The sequence below is a fragment of the Lytechinus pictus genome, chromosome 5 (assembly GCF_037042905.1).
Source record: "Lytechinus pictus isolate F3 Inbred chromosome 5, Lp3.0, whole genome shotgun sequence".
Lineage (NCBI taxonomy): Eukaryota > Metazoa > Echinodermata > Echinoidea > Temnopleuroida > Toxopneustidae > Lytechinus > Lytechinus pictus.
Window position 1 is genome coordinate 11148414 of NC_087249.1, and position 22129 is coordinate 11170542.

The following is a 22129-nucleotide window of genomic DNA, read 5'->3' on the forward strand; positions in this document are numbered from 1 at the left end:
TAACAGGAATTGACAAATATATAGGATAAATAATCTTAAACATATAGTAAGGAACAATAATCACCGCTGTACGGCGTATGGCCCCTTTCAAGACTTTTGTCAAAATACTGTTGGAAATGTACAAAAGGTTATACCAGTGGCGTACAGATGGGGGGCTTAGGGGGCTCTTGCCTCCCCCCTCGAATAAAAGTCACGACCAAGAATAAAAAAGAGAATATGAAAGAAAAGGAAAGAGAGAATGGTGAAATATATTATTTTCTGAAAATGATGTCAAAATCTGTCACAAAATTGGATTTTCTTTTTGTAATAATAGTGTCGAAAGTTTTGCTCGCTCGTGATATGCCATACCTAGCCCCCTCAATTTTTTGGCTCATTACGTCACTGGGTTATACATATATTTATATTGTTTACTGATAGGCCACTTATCGCTCAAAACATGGGTCATAAAAAAGAATATTTTGATTAAGATTTATCAAAGTATCGCTCAATTTAATTATCAATAATAATGATGTAAATAACTAAGGCAAGTCAATATTGGTAATCAAAAATATATTTTCTTTTTCATTATTTCGATTTTTTAAATTTTGCATCAGTTATTATTTTCATGTTAAAGGATTAATTAGAATCTCACCTATAAAAAGTTGTTTTTATGAAAGCGCTATAAACAAACATTTGATGACCACATAAAAAAATCAACGTCAGACTAATCCGATGTGGAAGCGGAAATATGAAGGGTTTGAAAAACAGGTGCTGGTAGTCAACCTTCACAAGATCGGATACCAGAGTGGAAACCGAACAGGAAGGACTGATCTGGAACCGGTATTTATCTATACCTGTCAACCCCAGTGTCACCCTCATTCGTGAAGCCTTTGATTTGAGCTAAAGGTTTATACTAAATACCTTGGCTCAACCATACTGTTTGACATCATTGAGAAGAAGGTGGGAGCGGTAGCATAGCTTCTCTCGGTTCAGAGTGCTGCCTCTAGACCTGGAACGGGTCGCCTGATTTCGAGTTAGTCGAGGACTGGTTATTCAAGGCAGCAAGATGAGAGTGATTTTGTCGTTGACGCTTCTGAGCTGCCTTTTGGCAGGAAGCCTCTCACAAGAAGATCCATGGTGAGTTAGTTGATAATTTATTGTTTATTTCATTTTATTACTCATCGATTGATTGCTTTATATTGAAAATACCACTTTTTATTAGTTTTCAGATGCAATATTTGTCTCTTTTTTGTATCTTCGCCTCTATCCAACACCCAGAAAATTGAAATATGTCCTCTGTCAAGGAAAGAATAATATAATAAACTAACTGATCAAATAATAATTCACTAGTTTCACTAGTTTCGATTTATTCTTCAGTAAGTGAAATATAATGCACAAACAAATTTATACAAGAAATATAAGTGTTTATATACATATACTTGTATAGTGAAAGATACACACACACACACATATATATATATATATATATATATATATATACATGTATATATTCTATCGAATATGTATTTTGCTCTGCATTGAGCACTCTTGGAAACCCCAACCAATCTCATACCAAGAGGATATATATATGTGTGTGTGTGAGGGTGTGGGTTTGAGGGGATGTGTGTGTTTCAACACTTAATTGTTTTCATAAAGACCATGTATAATACTCTGAAAAGTATTTATAATGTATTTGATCAATTTATGTTGATAATCTTTGCTATAATTTTTTTTGTTTGGTAACATGATAGGTTTGTTTTTTAATATTGAAATTTCTATCTTAGGATTCCCATGGGACTCTTAAGATTCCCATTAAGTGTCAAACTCGCTATAAGGCTGTTATTTATAATAATACAATAATCACTATCTGCTTAGTTTCATTATAATGTGAGGTAAATTGATTGGGGATATTTTTTTTCTGTAAATAGTGGTCCTTCTCAACAAATCATTCACACGACTGCCACTTAATATGCACCGCTATTTTAATAAGGCCTGCTTATAAAACCGCATGGATCTTCATTATGTTGTGGAATAAACACATTTGTCTGTTAAAATGAAAAATGATATTGATTTTGTGTTATAATGTATGATTTGATGATATTCGTGCCTTAATAGGAAGAATAATTATGCAACACCGTATACAAGTATATACAGGGACATATCCTGACCTTTAGGGTAAACAGCGCTCCTTGCAAATCCTGTTTCACTGGGAGAAAACAATAAATGTCTCCGCCCCCCTTTCAAGCTTATATCTGGCGCGGCCGGGGTGGTGGTGGGGGTTATGATGGGGTAGGGGCATGGAAATCGTGCCCTCTTTGACACCAGTTGCTTATTTCATTCTGCATAAGATTATATTCAAGCTATTCTTCCCGTTATTCCTTTTCCTTTTCTTCACAATTCCCCACTTATGCCGTTTAAGCGCCTCCTGAAAATGGCGTCCCGAGCTAACTGCTAGCCCCTAAATGTGCCAATGTTTAACATCATGTAGGGCTTCCAATTTTCAACGTGATCTCTCCAGTTTATTTAAGTTTGTTTCTTCTCATAAAATAGCACTAAGAAGATAACAATCCCGAAACATTTCAAAACTATGACACAAGGTGGAAATCTCGACTCGTTTTGAGGAAGAGAATTGCTTCATTCAAGGGTTATGGTGTTATTTTGAATGTGACACTAATTTTGATTTTACGTATTGATGAAACCGCCCTTTCCCCATTTTCTTTCCTATTATTTTCTTCTCAATTTACGTAAGGCAACCTCACAGGTCTTTATCAGGTCATAGCTTTCAATTTGTTTTAAAATGCAGCCTGTGTAAATCCTTTGTTTATATACGTATCGATGAGGAAATATGGATGACTGAAAGGATGGCCTGTATTGTAATTGAACTCAGGATTTTAAAGATATAAAGAGAATGTGCACGAATTTCCCTTTGAGAGACATTGTATGTAAAAATTAAATATTAAGAAGATACATAGCAAGGGAGTACATCAATTGGCTGAACACTTAGAATAGTTATAAATTATAATCTCTGGGACTTGTGCGGCATAATTTACATAGAAGTCTAAGTACACTTCTTCATAATCATAACACATGGAATTGCAAAATTTGTTTATCCATACTGCTTTGATGTATTGTGAAAATCAGTAACGAGAATGGGAACCTGGGGGCCGGCTGTTCGGAAGTTAAGAGTGACTGTAAGAACGACTGGTGATACTTTCTAGTGGTAAATGCATTTACACCATTACATGTTCATTGGTGATTACTTAGTAAGGTTCACCAGTCGTTCTAAAAGTTGCTCTTAACTTTATACGAACAGTTACACCTTCCGGAGCTATATATGGGGTAGATTACGTGGGTTTTAAACGAGTCAGGGGTTAAGTAAAGCCTGACGGGGTCGCATATTACATACCAGTCGATGAAGGAAATATATATATTAAACGCCCACTTATGGCTTAAAAAGAAGTGGTTATGATGACTGAAACTGTTAAGATTTAGGCTAGATAAGATTGCAGTTTCCTCCAATTCGCTAGGCTCCACAACCCTATTTTCAGTGTTTAGAGCAAGATGGTCTCAAGTTTAAGAAAATATCTTAGCCTTGATATTACGATGATATATTATGATGATGATTTGTATTTAAACAAAAATGCAAAAAAGTGTGACCATGCGCCTGTAATCTGTAATGAATCTTTAACATAATTCAAACCTGTGTGTAAAAGGCGGACGATTTGTAATATTCAGGGGCGGATCCAGCTTTCGCCAATAAGGGGGGGGGGGGGCCGAAAAAAGTTTTACCCATATTTCCCCCAATCGGCCTCTCAAAGTTGATTTTCATTTCTTTATTTGAAGGGGTAGTCCTAACAGTAACTTCTTAGCTTTATTCTCACAAAACATGAATAATGTCATATAAGCCCTAATTAAAAAGTACGAGCGCGAGCTAATTTTTTAAGAGAAAATTTCATGTATTTTTTCCTGAAAATTGAACATTCTGAGCAATGATTGTGATCGTGAACAAGATGTGTATGTAACTAAATAATTACTGCGAGCGCGAATTTTGTAATATACGTTCTTGCCTGATGAGACCGTAAAGACTGTTTGTAGTTACCCATGAAAACAATACATATTTTAACAATCAGATAATGCGAGCGCCAAGCGCGAGCTGAAAATTTATGACATGTTGACCTAAAAAATTGACATTCTATGAACTTTTTGTAATCATATTAAACAGAATAGGTATATAACTAAACATTTCATGCGAGCGCGAAGCGCGAGCGAAAAATATGAGATTTAGACCTAAAAACGGGACACACTATTCATGTTTCGTAAATCACAAAAAGGATGACTATATATAAATAATGCGAGCGCGAAGCGCGAGAAGAACATTTTTGATATTCTGATATGAAGCTGGATAATTCAAGCACGTTTTGAATAAAGAACAAACTGCGTGGTTTTGAGATTTAGACTTAGAATCTTTGACATTCTCAATACATTTCTTTTATGAAAATCAATAATGCGCAAGCTGAAAAATTGATGGCGATCTGAAGAAGGTCGTTTGAGCACTATTTCAAGCATGGTAGAAAAATTGTGAAGTGGATAAATGATGCGAAGCGCGAGCAGATTTTTTTTTTAATTATTATTCAGACCAAGCAACCAGGGAAATTGTAAGGACATTATTTTTGTCATCATATGAAAATGACGATTTTCCTATCCCTCTTCCTAAGCGCGAGATGAAACTTGTCGATATCGATATTCCATTCTGAAAAAAGGGACAATTTCATTATTAGGAATTCATGAAACTGTTACCTTAAATATCTATCTAATATTGATGAGAGCTCGAAATCTGTTGATATTAAGGCCTGAAAACCGGACATTCTAAGCATTTTTTAAATATTGTTTTACAGCCAACTTGTGCACATTATGGTAATCCTCCTACGCAGAGCTAATCGGCCGTTGATGGGCCGGTGCAGGAGACCCACGTGCAGGAGAATGTCTTGATGCGCGCAGTTGTCGTTGCAGTAGCGTGGTTTAACTGAACTAACATAATGCGGTGCCACTGCAAGTAGGCCTGGGATCGGGCCGGTCGTTACGAGGCTGTAAATTAAACATGGGTATAATACCTCCTTCGTACTTTTCTTTCTGTTTTTCAGCGTTTCTCTCAAGTTAAAAGGACATTTGGTTGGCTAAAAAATAGGGGGGGGGCGGGGCCGGCTCGGCCCCTCTTGGATCTGCGCCTGCTATTCAGTCTAAGCAAAATCACTATTAGGCCTAGTGTTTATACAAAACAATTGAATTAAGAGTTGAACTGTCAGTTACACCAAATAACAAATTCATTTTAATCACACAGAATATGTCTTCGAGAAGGAAAACTCTTGATAAACTTGATAAGATATGTACAGGACAGATATAGACATCGATAAAAGAGGACAGGAGCACAGAAGGAACTTGCTATCGTCTATTGTACACAGTGGCGAACCGTGACCCGGTGGAGACAAAGCATTGGGGGCACAGCATTGTTCACAAACAATACAGTGCCCCTCCAATGCTTTGTCTCCTCCGGGTCACGGTCCGCTACTGACTGTACATCATTATTCCAACCCCTTTTCCAACAGGCAACGTTGGAAGCGCGAAGCGAGAGCGAAATATATACAATGACCTGAAGTTTTTCCCCGTTATTCCCCTCCCATTATTTCATTTAATTTTCTTCCTCTTCTTATCTTTCCTTTCCTTCTTCCTTTTCTCACCTCCTTTCTTTTAGACGCCGCAAATAGGAGGGGGAAGGGGCCAGGGCCGACCCCCTTCCATGGTATAGGGATTTTGTAAATATTAAATATAAACGTTGTGTCTATAAAGCATTTAAACACATATTCCTTGGGAATTATGACATTTATCATAACTCGTGAAAATATTAATTATACTGGGTAGGCCTCGATCCGTACGCGAGCAATGAAAAATATTCTTATATTTATTGCAGGTAAACTTGGAAGAGAATGAAAATAAAAGGGACTTTACAAGGCATATTTTTCACGGGGGTATGGCCATTTTGGCATATTACTCGTCGATGGAAGCTAGGCTTCCATCTAGCCTGTAATATACTCACCAAATTTACTGATAAGTAGGCATATCTTGCTCCGTTAGAATAGATTGTCTTTTGCAATTTTTCGTTACAAAATTGACAATTTTAGACAAGAAAGAGGCCAAAACTCATTTTGCCCCGCCGGAAAGTTGATAAATTTTTTTTTTTGGGGGGGGGGGGGGCCCGGGGGGGGGCCCGGGGGGGGGGGGCAAGTATCGATCTGCGCCCCCCTCCCCTTTCGGCGCCATAATGCCTGGGTTCATTTTATTATGAAACATTATCTGGATCTTGATCTGGATGTAATACAGTGCAAGATAGTTATTTACATAACTATCTTGCAAAAGTTGAAATCTAGATCCTACATGATCACCATGAATACTACACGATAACCAGCGCCTTTTCCACTTTTACGTACCTCTGTGGCGTTTTATCCCTATCATGTGACCTTCAAAGTCGACCAATAAAAATGCTCGCCGTATACTATAGCTATGCCGTATACATACGGTACCCAGCGCCGCGCTAGCTAGCTGGTCGACGCTGCACCCAGGCGGCAGCCGGGCCCCGGGCCGCGAAATTATTTTTCCCACCGAGTTCTGGACCAACATGTGAATATTCATGACTTGCGTCTTCGGATTGAGAGTACGCATGCGCGTGGACTTGGCCTCGACCAGTGCCGATCGTAAGCATTCACGTTGCTCAGAATGAATTAGCATCGTCAAATTACCGGTACCCTTACATAGTTACATATATAGGTCTTATAGGCTTAGATCTATATATATTTATATATATATCCAATTCTTAAACACTTAATAAACTAGCTGCATTAACTTTACCTCAAATCTGGACCTGTCTAATTAATGCCTAGTACTAATCAGTGTTGTAGTGCCTTGATGCTCGGCCTTGGCCTTTAGGCGCCTAAATGCCTAGCTACTTTTTCAAAGCATTGGCCTTGAGAGGGCCTTGGCCTTGAGGATTTTGAGCCTTGAAATTTTAAGGCTTTTTCAAGGCATTTTGTATTTTGTACTTTCATTTGTTTTAAATAAGTAATTATAAATGTTTCAATTGTTTTTTTTATATATATTTAATAACACTAATGGTCAATACTACCAATCACCAGTAACAGTAGCAGCAGCAGTAGTAAGTGTACTAGCAGTGTCATCAATTGTAATTGTCACCATTATCAAGAAATTCAAACAAAGAATACATCAGTTATGAAAAATAGCATTATGTATTGGTAATGTGTTGTAATCATATGATGATAATGACAATAAATAATAATGGTCAGGATCAAGATGACAATAATAATTTTTACATCTGACTGCAATTTTGACAACAATTTTCATACTTTAAACATAGCTAACTCTAAAGAACGATAACAAGGTTGATTTCTATTCCATTAGGATTTTCCTTGTATTATTTTCTTTGGCCAACAAGAATGTTTTAAGTCTTAATGATATTCTGAAAAGATTTGGTAAACTTGAACACAGTCTCCAATTTTGTCATATCCAAATGGGTTATGTCAATGGCATGATGAGCCAGAAACTTTGAGGGGCCAAGCATGGCATATATAGAGCAAAATTTCTGTCCAAAAAAAGAAGAAAGCGATTGAAGCGAGCGAGTGAACAAAACCTGTCCCCCTCTTTCTATAAGAAAAGCTAATTTTGCAATAGATTGTTTAAAAAATAATATCACATTAACTCCATCTTTCCCTCCCCCCCCCCCCTTGTCTAAGTTTATTCTTGGTGGTGGGACTTCTTCTTCTCTCTATCTCTCTTCTAAATTTTATATTTGTTTTGGGTCAGATTGACAAAACAAAGGGGGAAAAATGTTTACTTCTTTTTAATCATATATCGTTCAACATTGAATCTCATTTCTCTACAGTTTCAAGGAAATAAACAACATATTTGTTTTTGTGTCAATATGGTTTCAAGAAATAATAATTAAAAAAATTAATTTAATAATTAATAATTATTAATATTATCAATAAGTATTAATAATTAATGATTAATTAACTGTTTAATAAAAGTGGTTGTAAGCAGAAAAAAATATGAAAACTGACAAGAGTCCTAAAAATGACTCATTTTCAGTTTAAGCATTTGAAAATTTTAGCTTGCGCTTTGTGCTCTCTTGCCCCCCCCCCCCAAAAAAAAAAAATCCCTGTAGGATTTTTTTTCCAAATGAAATATGCCCTTTTAAAAAAAGAAATACCTTCTTTAATAATAAAACATAATACATTTTAGGTTCGAAAATCACAGATTTTGAATCGTGCTTGAATCAATTATTGTTTAGTACAGTACTGCTAATGGTTACAAAAATGTATAGAATGTTGCTTTATGGTTGAAATATCACAAATATTTGGCTCGCTTCCTGCACTCGCATCAGGGCTTGGAGTCGGACTTGCCCTTGTGAGCGCGGGCGGCCGGAGTTGTGTGATGGGCATGGACTGGGGAGGTCGGGCCAGCAACCTGGGCACAGTCCCGATCCCTGGAGTGTGCCTCATCAAGCTTCTCTTGGCAGACTGGGGAGAGCTGCGTTGGTGCATGCAAGCAAGGAATAAAATGCCCACATGGCTATGGGCCTACAAGGCCAAGGCCTAGTTCCATCATGTGCATTTTGCAGAAGTGGGATGAGGTCAGATCATTACAAAATACAAGGAAGTGCATGCAGCAGGGTACTTGTGTGTTTTAAAGGAATACTCCGGCTAGGCTGGAACCAAATTAAATATGATTTGAACAGATAAAGAAAAATTAGACTGAAAATTTGATCAAAATTGGACAAGGAATAACAAAGTGATGACGTTTTAATTAAAAAATATTGTCATTTTCCCGTGAAACAGTTTTAAATCTAGGCATGACTTCATGAATATTCAATGAGCAAATTGATGTCATATCCCCACTTGTTCTTTTGTATTTTATCAGAAAATATTAAATTGGGTTTATTCAAATTTTTTCCTTCAAGAACTTAAAAAAATGGATTGACAACTGATATAGTGCAGTAGATCTAGATATTAATTGCTGCAACTTATGGAGACATATTATTCACACATGTATGATAATGAAACGATTATGATTTTATTTAGAACCTAAACTAACCCAAAAAAATAAGAAAAAGGAAAGTGGATATGTGACATCAGCCCACCTAATGAATATTACTGTTTTCACGAAATATTGCTGCTTTTTTAAATTTAGTAACTTTTGTATTTGTTATAATCCGATTTTGATGAAATTTCGGCATTTTGCTCAGTGAATTTTACTCTAAAATATCTTCAGCCCGGAGCATCCCTTTAGTGTTAAAGAGTGGTTAGATGTTGTGTGTGTGTCTTTTTATTGGGTGGAGGAGGGGTAGGGGATGTGGGACCTTGTGGAGGGTGGGAAGGGGGATGAAAGAAAACTTCCGATTTCCATTTGGTTCTTGAGTTGTATCCCAATGAGACAAATATTCAACAAGCTACGAGCGAGCAAAGCAAAAATTGACTTTTAATGTGCAAAAGTATAATTTTGTGTTAGATTTTGATATATTATTCAGAAAACAAAGTATTTTAGCCCTTTTTTTCTTCTGTTTTTTCTCTTTTTTTTTAATTGTTGGTCATGAACATTTTGGGGCATCCATGGCCCCCAACCAGTCCTATGCCCATTTGTATGCCAGATTGCCAGTGTCAATAATTTACAGAATATTAAGTTCATTGTCATGTAGTGTCTTGTATCAATGACCTGGATCTTGATATATAGTAGTCTAACTGTTATTCTGGAATTCCTGACATGTATTTACAGCCAAGTGGGGATGTTTTGGCCCCTAAAATCTGTAGGCCTACTCCGTTACTTGTTGCAGTGTGTAGTGTAGTTCTTGGTAAGTCCATCGGGGTTGGGTTGAGTTTTGTGACATACCAGTCCTATTAAAACTAGGGCAGATATCTTGCATTGAATACGTCAGCCAAAAACTAGTGAACTGTAGTGAACAATAGTAATTTCTGCTTGTAATTCTAAAAGCAACTTTGAATGTGATTCTCTTTCAGTGATGTCAAGTTTCTTGTCACGGCCCCCAAGATCATGCTTGCCGGGACCACAGAGAAGATCTGCGTGGATCTACCCAGCGGCTCCGAGATTGAACTCGCTGTCACGCTTGAGGAAGACAACTACTCCTGGCTTCGGATAGACAATGACATTCTGGCTGAAGTGATTTACCAAATGAATTCAGAGCGGGAGTGCTTTGAATTTGAGGTAACTTATCCAAACCCACTTCCTTTGAACTAATCTAGTGTTTGATAAATGGTACAGTACATTGCACTCATTTTCTAACTGCTTGTAATGTACATTGTAGCTCCAGGGCTCCGTTGTATAAAAGTTACTTGTATGGTAACTTTGCCATCCAATGGTAACTACCATGATAATAATGATCAACAGCCAATCAAAATCAAGGATTCCATGCAAATTACCATTGTATGGCAAATACCATAATAGTATTGCATCGGGGCCCAGGCCTTTAAAAGGATGAGTGAACAGACCAACACTTTGTATTATCTCTCGTTGACTGTGTGTTATAAATGTCTAGTCTTGAAAATATTCCTTTTGAGATAATTACAGAGCATAAATCAGCCCATAGTAGGCCCATATCTTGGCATTTGAGATTAGTTCAGGACTTGAGGTGAAGGTATTTAGTCCATATGCCCTTTGAATTTCAACGTTTTTTAGGAGCACGGCCACTTTTCTTTCTACAGGTCACATTTCTATGTGGTACGAAATGGGGGAAAAGGATGTGACACAACCTTTGCTCTGGCAACAATTGCTCCGGGCTTTATTTTGTCTAAGATGTAGGGTTAGGGTTAAGGTTGCAATAGGGTTTATTCCGGGGGGGGGGGGGGGGGCACTCAGTATATAATGCGTGGTGGGTACAGTTTCTGTATGTGCCGCGGAGGGGACCCCCATTTTTACACTCGATTTTCTGTTCCAAAGCACAGCATTTTTATCTTATTGAGAAAAAGAATAAAGAAAGCCACTCAAAGGCATATCATTTTCCTCTTATCGAGAAAAAAGAAGAAAGAAATCAGTTCCAAAGCTTCGCATCTTTCTCATTACACCGTTCCGGCCGCATTGATCCGCTACAATGAGCTGCAATTTTGGTGAAAAGCCGCTGCAGAGTGCTGTTCGACCATTGCCTCTGCGCAAGCGCACCCAGTGCCCGTGCCGCCGGGCTAGCTGCATGCACGTATGCCTGTTCCATAGGGATGCATATGCACTCACACGCAGGTGACCCGTTCCAAGGACCCCCGTTTTCACAAACATTTGTAGTTCCGAAGACCCTCCTTTTTACAATAAGCCCGCTTGAAAGCCCCCATTTTTTGTCTCTCCTGCGGCACATACCTACCACTTTTTGGCTGAGTACCCCCCCCCCTCCCCCCTGGTTTATTATGTTAGGTTTAGGATAGGGTATAGTTTTAAATCCAATGTTGAAGTTGGGCATTCCATTAATGTGTGGAATTTGCAGTGGAGCAATTTTTGCCGGAGTAAATGTCATGGAATCAAAAATATATAATGCGTGGTGGGTACAGTTTCTGTATCAGCCGCGGAGGGGACCCCCATTTTTACACTCGATTTTCTGTTCCAAGGCACAGCATTTTTATCTTATTGAGAAAAAGAATAAAGAATGCCACTCAAAGGCATATCATTTTCCTCTTATCATCGAGAAAAAAGAAGAAAGAAATCAGTTCCAAAGCTTCGCATCTTTCTCATTACACCGTTCCGGCCGCATTGATCCGCTACAATGAGCTGCAATTTTGGTGAAAAGCCGCTGCAGAGTGCTGTTCGACCATTGCCTCTGCGCAAGCTCACCCGGTGCCCGTGCCGCCGGGCTAGCTGCATGCACGTATGCCTGTTCCATAGGGATGCATATGCACTCACACGCAGGTGACCCGTTCCAAGGACCCCCGTTTTCACAAACATTTGTAGTTCCGAAGACCCTCCTTTTTACAATAAGCCCGCTTGAAAGCCCCCATTTTTTGTCTCTCCTGCGGCACATACCTACCACTTTTTGGCTGAGTACCCCCCCCCCTCCCCCCTGGTTTATTATGTTAGGTTTAGGATAGGGTATAGTTTTAAATCCAATGTTGAAGTTGGGCATTCCATTAATGTGTGGAATTTGCAGTGGAGCAATTTTTGCCGGAGTAAATGTCATGGAATAAAAAATAGAACTAAAAAGGTAAATGGCATATAAGGCCAATGAATAGCGCATCTGCAACCAATGCCTTTAATAGTGGCCTTTGATTAATTCAATCCCTGCAGCTCCATATATTATTCTTAGATAATCAATGATAAAAGCTGTATTAATTAAATTTCTTATTAAAAAAAAAAACAATGAGGGCAGGCAGGGCACTTGCAACACATCAGGTTGTAATTACAGTTTGCTGTGAGAAAGGCTTCTCAGAAGAAAAGCCAAATAATATTAAACAGAAAAGATCTTTCTAGCCCATGTGGTGGAGAATAAATTTCAAATATGCCTCTTTTTATCAGTAGCCTGCAATTTAAAAATCATATTTACATACTTCAAATGGTAAAGTACCATTTGAAAATGACATGGCTGGGGCATTCAATCTTGTCTTGATTTCTATGTAGATGTATGAATACAGAGAACTTGATAACAATCCTTCAATATAATATATTTATGTGCATAATTCTAGAATTGATACTTATTGAATTTATCATTTTAGAATAAAGTTGAAGAAAGTTCAATGTGTTTTTGTTCCCTTTTCAATAAAATACTTTTAGGTAGTTTAAACCTGATTTTAAGAGCCATTTATGTTTAATAGGAGCCATTGTACAATACTGAATTAATTAATTTGTTTATTTATTTATTAAGTTATTTATTTACCATATCTATTTATTTATATGTTATATATTTGTTCGTTCATTCCTTGATTCTTGGGGTTGAAAATTGAAAAAAAAAAAATATTTTGAGAACAGAGAGAATGCATGTACAATTGGAGTCTTTCCCTATTATTAGTTTAAAAACCTTGAACTTGGAAGACGGCCGGGTTCTGTTTTGTTGATGCTTGTACTTTCTTACACCTGATTGCTGGGGTATAATGTCAGTATATTGATTATCGGAAGTGATCCATGTGTTCATGTCATGAATGCGCTTTGGAAGAGGAAGTATGAGCCAGTTCAATTCAACCCACTGGAATGACATTGAACTTGACTCGTGTGTAGTTGTCATGTACGGCTTGGTCCAGTGCTCAGATGTTTAGTTGGATGTTGATTTTATTGTGTGAATTTTAATTACTCCCATGAACTTACTAATGAGTTCAAAACTTTGTATATTTCTAGTCATAACTTTCACACGGCTGTTGAGGTGATGTAATTTAATGATTGACATTAATGTTAGCGTCAGACCAAATTGAAATACAGGATATTCAATGAAAAGGAAGCTTATTAAAATACATCTTGCTGTTTACATGTACCATATAGTTCCCAACAGATCTTTGTGAATGTAAACAAGTATTTTGAAATGCAATGTAGGAATAATTATAAAATTTCCATGGCGGTATTATTGATTATTATACAATGCCTATCTTGTTGTACATGTACATACATGCAAGCAAATGAGAGGCTGAATGTGCAAGGTTCGTACCGTTGCACATGTACTGTCCAAAATGTACCATTGCACGACTTGAGAAGTGATGTCACAGTATTATTCAATTCATTGCCTTTAGTAGATTTATGCTGGTGCAATACGTGTAGGACCTACTGGCTGAATGCATGCATTGCTGCTGCAGATCAGGTGTGCACTTGAGGGATTTTGCTTTATGCTTTTAATAATTCTTTCCTTTTCATAGAAAAAAATTGATTCATATTTTTGCTATTTAAACTTCTGAGGCGTTAAGCGAATATTGCTATTCGTGTAAATGGTACGACATTTTTTGTTATGTGAAAATAAAAGAGACACTTTATTCAAGTTCAACATGGCTATGCCTTGTTAAATTAGAGATGCAAACTCTCATACCATCACACTCATGTCTTTTCCTTGCTGAGAGGCGTTGTCTTGATGTATTGGCACAATATAAAAGTGAAATATTATTTGTTATTATTTTTGTAAAGTCACATTTGACTACACCCGGTAAGTGATCGATAGAAGAAGGATTTTTGAATGTTACCTGATTTAATATTTGAACTGATTTCAATGTTGAATTAAAAAATAAAATGATACTAGACCCTCACATGATAAGGTACATGTACATTCAGACTGACTTACCAAAATACCTGTAAATTTACAAGAACTTGTTCAGGGCTCGAATTGCTCCATAATGATTTTCCACAGTCAGACTCTTTCGGGCTGAGCTCCAAAAGATACGAGCCAACAAAGTATTTTCTGTATACAGATGAGGTGTATGATTAAAATTGCTAGCTCAGCATAGCACCCAAGCACCATCTGGTATACAGTATACAGTACTATGCTTTCTCATGTCAATATCATTCTTTTTTTTTACAATTTCTTTTCATTTTACTATACATTCTTTTAAGTAAACAGGAAAAATAAGAAATTTTAAGCAGATTCAATTGAGCTTGCCAGCATTGCAAAATATACAAATCTTCCCATTGTTTTTTCAATCTAAAATGCAATGATTTCATTTTCATTTGTTTGGATCAATAACAGCATTTTTCTTCTGTAATAATTTAGAAAAAGTTAAGGTTTAAAAATTGTGGAGTAGTGGGTTGGCATGTTGAATTGTTGAAAGTGAAATTGGACAGTTTGTAATGCTGCAGATTGGGACTTTGGTTTCTAGTTATTATGACAGGACTTTACTCCAGGATATGCACTCCTCTTGTTTGGGAGCCGACACAGAAATCCTTCATGGCGAAAACCTGTTAGCTTGGGCGTGAATTGTGCAATTAGACATGTTAAACAAATTAAGTTGTTCATTCAGACATGAAGGAGTGTTTCCAACCAAACGACTGCCCCGTCCTTGACTTATTGTGATATTTTTTATTACTTTCCATGGGAATTCCAGCCCCTATGACTTCAATTTGAAAGTGATTACTTGTATGTCACTGTCAGTTGAGGAAGTGAATTGCATGAAATTGCATCTGCCATAGACTTGATGACTGAATGTCAAAAACTTGGTTTAAAGTATTATTGTGTGAATTGATTTGTTTTAAACTTTTGATTTGATTTCCAACTCATGCATGACTTTAATTAAAATGTTATGTTGCAGTCTGTAGAGAAAGCGGATTGTAAAAAAAAATTCATCGGGAAAGGACTAGATTGATGGCTTAGTATCAGAAAAAGAATTGTTAATTGGGGTGTCCTGCTCCGATTTTCAAAAACTTATTCTGATGTTTTAGGTATCCAGCTATTGCTCCACCAGAATATTGTAGATCTCTGAAATTATTCTTGAAAACAAGTTTTTGGGGGTTTTGCCAAGGGGCTTGAATAATAATGGAGTTTACCACAGCACTAGAAAAACAACTTTTTAAAAGTAAATTTAGGAAATAAACACTAACCTACAACAATTAATAATCAATAATTTTAGCAAATTAGCACCTTTGATTTTGTACATGAATTTCTCTAGACCAATGTATTTTCCTTATGGGTATGATCTATGCAGGGGGCGCGGGACGGTTTTTAAAGTGTGGGGGGGGTGAGACTGAGCCGAAAGTCGGGAGCTGACCATGCAAAAATTCACAATCAGATGGTTGTTTTTATGTTTTTGTAAACGGTTTTTGAAAAAAACTTGAAGGGGGGGGCCTGAAGCTGCCCCAAGCCCTCCCCCTGGTACTGCAGGCCCCTGACATGTTAAGCTATTAGAGTTCACTAGCCGGTCATGGCATCATATTGGAACCAGTTGATCTACAGATGACCTTGCCTTTTAAATTTGTTTGTTAGTTTCAATTTAGGTGAAATCCTGAAATGGCTTTGAATAGTGAGATAACTGTGGGACTAATCGTTAAATAATGTTTTTGTTGTCTCATTGTTATTTCCTACAAGGAAATGCAGCTAATGGTGCTCAATTGCTTTCCGTGATAGGAAAGTAGAATGTTTTCATCACCTCATAATTGCTTCAGTGCTGCTAATTTATACAACCTGCAATTATTTCACAATGTTATATATATATGTAGGAAGTTCAAAATCCTTACATATTACAGCAGTATGGTGTGCAAGACAAGAAAAAGGAAGTTATTGTATACATTCTTGCACAGCTGAAACAACGGAATACATAACACATTTTAATAATTTTTCTTTTTTTAAATCAAGTTCAGTTTTTGTATATAAAGGTGGGAAGTAATTTACGGGATTGTTTGTGTGTTTTGAGAAGTTGGAATAAAATTTATAAATGATATTAGAAGAAATCAAGCTTGATTGAAATGTAAACTGTTTTTCTTATTGTGCTGTATTTGATATGATGTATGCATCATATCTACATATATTATCTGTAAAGCCCATCGCACACTCTGCGTTCCAATGCTACGTGATTGTCTAATTTTGCAATAAATATGAAAGTTCCAAGAAGTAAAATTTTGAAGTTTGGCCTAATGTTAGGAATAATACAATCATAATTTTAATTTGCGGCAAGCCCTGTGGTTGGAGTAATGTCCAAATCAGCTTCAAGTCACAGCAGATCGATGATGACATCATTACGATTTGGAATTGAATTTGTTTTATTCCTACAAGGAGGCTCGAACTTGACTCAGACAAGGCTTACCATTATTCTGAACTCTGATCATGCAGATTTTATTGGTTGGAACAGTTTTATTACCAGGACTGGCAATTACAATTTTTTGAAATTCGGATTGCAACTGATCATAAAGCAGTGCTCCACACTAACCCTTTTTTTTCTGCTGGTCCGACCTGATCATGTCGGACCAGTACATACCCAGTTTTTCTATTTTCTACTGGACCAAACCTAAGATTAACTGGTCCCAAAAAATAAAGAAAAATATATTTAAAAAAGACTTGAGTTTATTTCGCTGTCTTTTATTGCTTATTGCCCCCCCCCCCAAAAAAAAAAAAAAAAAAAAAAAACAGTACACACACACAACATAAGTAATGAGAGCCAATTTTTGAGACGCCAGAGCCATTTTTATAACTTACAAAAGAGAAGAAAATATATATTGTATCAAGTTAGATATAATCTTACTGGTCATGTCGGACCAGTAAATCTGTTTTTTGTGTGAAAAGTTACTGGCCTGACAGCAATTTTTACCTGGACCGTCAGACCAGTGCCAGTGTCGCACGCTGCATATAGTGTACCACATTTAGACATACAGAAGTGGGAGAGCATTTTATAGTTTAGATAGAAATACCAGTTCATGGTTCCACAGTGACTCTCATGATAATTCCTTATTGGACATTATTTCATTGTTTGCATTGTAATAGGTGCCTATGGTCCGTGAAAATAGGCAACGATGCAAGCTAATTGTGGATGTCAGAAGCATGCCAGACTCCGAAGAATCATGTAACCGCTCCAAGTCTGTGATGGTCAACAATGATAATTTACAAACTCTTATTCAAACTGACAAGCCCATCTACAAGCCTGGCCAACCAGGTAGGTTGCAGGGGGGGGGGGCTTATTGTGAATTTGCCCCCAAAATGCTCCTTAGAGGCTAGACCCCCAGGAAAAGTAAAAAAGAACCCCTGAAGTTGCCATCAGTTTGTATGCAAACAGTAATACAGTGATGCAAATTTTTGTTTTATAGTGAACTGAGAAAGAATCCCCAGAATTTTTTTGTATTAATATATACTTGGTACACTGTAGGTTGACTAACAAACTTGGGTACATATTTGAAAAAGAAAAATAAATTTTTGTTCTTATGTTTTGGATCAATCCATACAGCTGTATAGATGGCTTAAAAAATGCCTTGCTTTTGGCTGTACCGAGCCACAATTACATGTTTAAATTTGCTTCTTTTTTTTAATTTGATATAATTGACTTTGACACCAATATTTATGGCTGTTTGCGTTATTAACGCTCTGTTAGTTTTGGTATTTCTACTGTTCATGTATTGTTTATGTTTGAATGGCCATGCTTGAGTATTAATTTGCGTTGTTCTTTATGATATTATTCAATAAATGATAATTCACAAATTTTGTTTGATTATGTTTTAATGTGTACAAAAATATAACATGTAGCTTAAAAAAGTGCTTAACAAATATTGACTTTACATTGTATATCCTGAAATGAAACCCAATTCAAATTGAAGTTCTTCATAAAATTTGTAGGAGTTTTCCTGAATCAAAGATTTCTTAGATGAAATGAATAATTATGCTTTTTTTTTTTTTTTTTTCAACAGTCAAATTCAGGATGATGTCCGTAGATAAGGATTTTAAGCCATCCAATGCAACAGTAAGTATGTTTCCCAACATTTTAGTTTGTTATATAAATGTTGTTACCTGCCAGGTAGAATCAATTGCTGCTTGATTTAATGATAGTTGCGACAGTATTCATTTTGAATTTTGAATATGTTCACCTTTCATTTGAGCAAATTAAATCCAGAATTGGCTAAAATATAAATAAACATTGTGCCCCCCGGTGTTGGCAACATTCATTTTATTTCAAATACAAGCACACAAGTAAAAATACAATTATAAATGAATTTAATTTGTCCATGCATACAATGTGAAGCTTCGTGTGTTTTAATATTGAGCTTGTAGGTGGGGAGGCACCTAAAGGCTTACTTTATCTGTCAAAAATCTCTCTTGATAGAATATGAATTTGATTGACTCCCTTTTGCATGCATAGGTGCCATTGATCTACATAGAAACCCCGAATGACATTAGGCTTGCCCAGTGGGTGGATGTTCAACCCAATAGGGGTTTGGTAGACCTGGAGTTTCCTATGACCTCTGAACCCCTGCTCGGCGATTGGACGATTAAGGTGGAGTTTGAAGATCGGAAGGCGGAGAGAACCTTCAAAGTCGAGGAGTACGGTAAGATCCACGTTCCTCGTGCGTTTTTTGTAGGTGACGTATTTATGTTGTAGAGATTATTCTTTCTCAAAGTCTTATGCTACAGTCGCATTTCCCCTACGGCGGCCGTACGGCGAGACGAAAACAGCAGTTTTAACATTTTTGTACCAACTACATAGGTGGTTTGAATAAAAATGAATAAAACGGCTGTTTTTGACTCACCGTAGGGCTGTCATCCCGTCCCCCCCACTCAGTGTTATTTAGGGTACGCCTATGCTCATTCCCTTCCTTTGAAAGCACCCCCCTATCTCATGTCTGCCAATTTTCTGAACCCCCCCATTTCTGCCTTGGAGACCCCCCTAAATCCGGAACACTGCTCAATGTACCCCCCTATCTCAGGTGAGCTCTCATTCCACCACCCCCTTTATCTCAGGTAAGCTGTCATTACAATAGAGGTTGCCTGATGTCATGATGGATGACAAAACAATTGAAAAACCATGAAAACAATGACTTTTCATAGTCTGATGCACAGGTTTTTATTGTTAGTCCTCCAATACGACCTCTTGTTGGAACCCTCTATACCTTAGGAAAGATTTTTAAATTTCTCAGGAGTCCAAAGAGAAAAAGTCAAATACACCCCCTTTTTTTACAATTCGTGGGCCGGACTTGTCCCTCGAAAAAGTACCCCCTTACCGGACATTTTGGGAACACACATGTGGTCCCTCTGACCCCAGAGTGAGGGGGGGGGGGGGCTAGGGCTGTCATAGGGGAAATGTGACTGCGCCATCACTCTTACAGTGTCATCACTTTTTTTTCAGTATTCTTTTTCTTGCTCTTATTATTTTCTTTTTCTTTCTGAATGCTTTTTCTTCTATTCATGTTGTTGATGCTTTATTTTTCATTCCTTATTCTTAATGGCCATATTTTCTTGTGGTTGGTTTATAATAAGCATTGAACAATATGAATATTGGCAATGCCATCAAACATATTTATTTTATATTTCAATTACAGGTGTATATATTTTATAAATTTTCCAACCATACTGACAAAATGTAACAACATCCCCATCAAGAGTTAACCTGCACAGTTTTTTTGTGTGTACCTATTTTAGGTGTAGAAATGAAATGATGTAATTAAACTTTTTTGTTTTATTCTGTGATATTTTGAAAATAAAGATGGCAAAGGTAAATTAACATATTACCAATATGATTTTGTCTGTACAGTGCTCCCCAAATTTGAGATCACAGTTGAATCACAGCCTTCTTACATCTTGCTCACCGACACCTCCATTGATGTCAAAATCTGTGCGCGGTAAGTATGTGTACCTATCTACCGAATTCTCCCATGTGTAGATTTGTATGTACATGGGTAAGGGTAAATTCTCTTGGTCTATACTAAAGCAGTTGGTCTAGTCCTAGAGATAGTCTACATGTATATACCACATGGCTACACCCATTTGGTCCAATACCCAGTCGGTCCAATTTCCACATCGTCTTATGTTTTACAGTGGAAGTTTGATTCATTAACAGTTTATCTAAACCATATAGACTAACTGTTAAGTGGTGTCAGATGAAGTGGATATTAGTTAAATAGTATTAGTAATAATGGGCATAGTATAACTTGATAGAAGACAAAATGGTATAAAGGGCTAAATACCTATTAGACTAGATGGTCAGTAGATGAACTGGATATAGGCGAACTAGGATTAGTCCATGTGGGATGAGACCGAATGGAAAGTGGGCGAAGTGGGTGTAGACCAATTGACAATTTGCGATGGCTTAGTGATCTGTATTGCATTGTATCAGGTAACTCTTGAAATATGAAATAGTGAACTATTTATATTAAACTGTCATGAAGTAGCTAATCCTACGATGTTTTGATTTATCAAATGAATATTGATATTAAACATCTTGTTGTCAAGTTTGTTATCATTATTTGTGTGGTGTCACCTGTGACTCGGAGGCAAAAGCGAACTGAATCACATTGACCCACAGGTCTCTCCCGATATAACTGACTGGGTGGACCACTACACCGGAGTTTCCCCCTACTCATATAAGAGTAGTCCAGTTGGTTCTTAACGTGCAAATGTGGTGCCTCAATTTAACATCCTATCCTAGGGATGGAGTGTTTCCGTTTAAACGTAGCCTGCATTGATTGTCATCTTCAGTTTTCATATATTCCTCGATTATCGTGATCGCTGAAAATATGATTGTATTCCTGTATAGAAAAGATTGATATTGTATTTGATTGTAGACGATAAAGTTGGTAGAGACTGATAAAATGATGGATTCAAATTATAGCCAGTTAGCACAAATGCAGCCTTAAAGTTCAATATTTTTGTGGAAAATTGCATATTTCTATATTACAGTACAAATTGAACAAATTAAAATGGCACCGCAAATCTCCAAGCCCATTCAGATCAGAGGAGCATTAAGGTCGGAAAGGCATCCGCAGCTATAGCCTTGGATTAATGTAAGCGCTGGAAATGAATTCATGGCTGATGTGTATTTTATGGAAGAGCATGCTTGATTTGTTTTGTATCGTGTTCTTCTGACTCTAAGATATACCTATGGCCAACCAGTGCAAGGAAACATGATGATAAAAGCCGAGGTCTCCAGCTATCGCAACAGCAGACCAATCTCCCTTTACGAGGAGGTAAGATAATTCCCATTCTATTGTTTTCATTCTATTTATATCAATTTCCAGCAATGGAAACAAAAATGTGAAGGATACAGGATACAATGTACATGTAACATAGCAAAATCAATGTAAATGTAAATGTAAGTACTCACACTATTGACACTACACAACAATCATAAGAAATGCATAAAGTTTGGATTAAGTGAGGAATGCTGAAAAGTTGGACTTGTAGTTGTAGATTGCACTTTCCTTATTACCACAACTCCAATTCAATCTTCAGGAGGTGTTAACCCTAAAAAGACTGGGCTATTTCGATGCATATGAGAAGAGGGGGGTGGGGAGGGGGTTTGATCTCGGCCATCGATCGTTTGATCACGACGTAAATCAGCACACGTGCTACCCATGGAATAAGTTGTAAGATAAAATTCTTCCTAAAATTTCATTTCTAATTATGCTAATTTACATGTATGCTCTAATTCTCGCTACCCCAAATAGGAACAAAAATCTCATAATGCGCGAGACGAGATAATTTTCACTCCGTCGGGTCGTC

At 37.0% G+C, this 22129-nt stretch overlaps 1 protein-coding gene across 1 annotated transcript in view; it reads left to right on the top strand.

Moving 5' to 3' along the window:
- The first annotated feature begins 857 nt into the window (after window positions 1-857).
- The window catches only part of LOC129261801 (alpha-2-macroglobulin-like), a 30888-nt gene continuing 9616 nt past the window's right edge, over window positions 858-22129 (top strand). Inside the window, exons 1-7 of the mRNA XM_064099327.1 lie at window positions 858-1116; window positions 10059-10263; window positions 17411-17579; window positions 18325-18377; window positions 18774-18960; window positions 20163-20250; window positions 21501-21594. Coding sequence (XP_063955397.1) covers window positions 1046-1116; window positions 10059-10263; window positions 17411-17579; window positions 18325-18377; window positions 18774-18960; window positions 20163-20250; window positions 21501-21594 — 867 coding nt within the window. The 5' untranslated portion in view covers window positions 858-1045. The remainder of the gene's footprint in view (window positions 1117-10058; window positions 10264-17410; window positions 17580-18324; window positions 18378-18773; window positions 18961-20162; window positions 20251-21500; window positions 21595-22129) is intronic.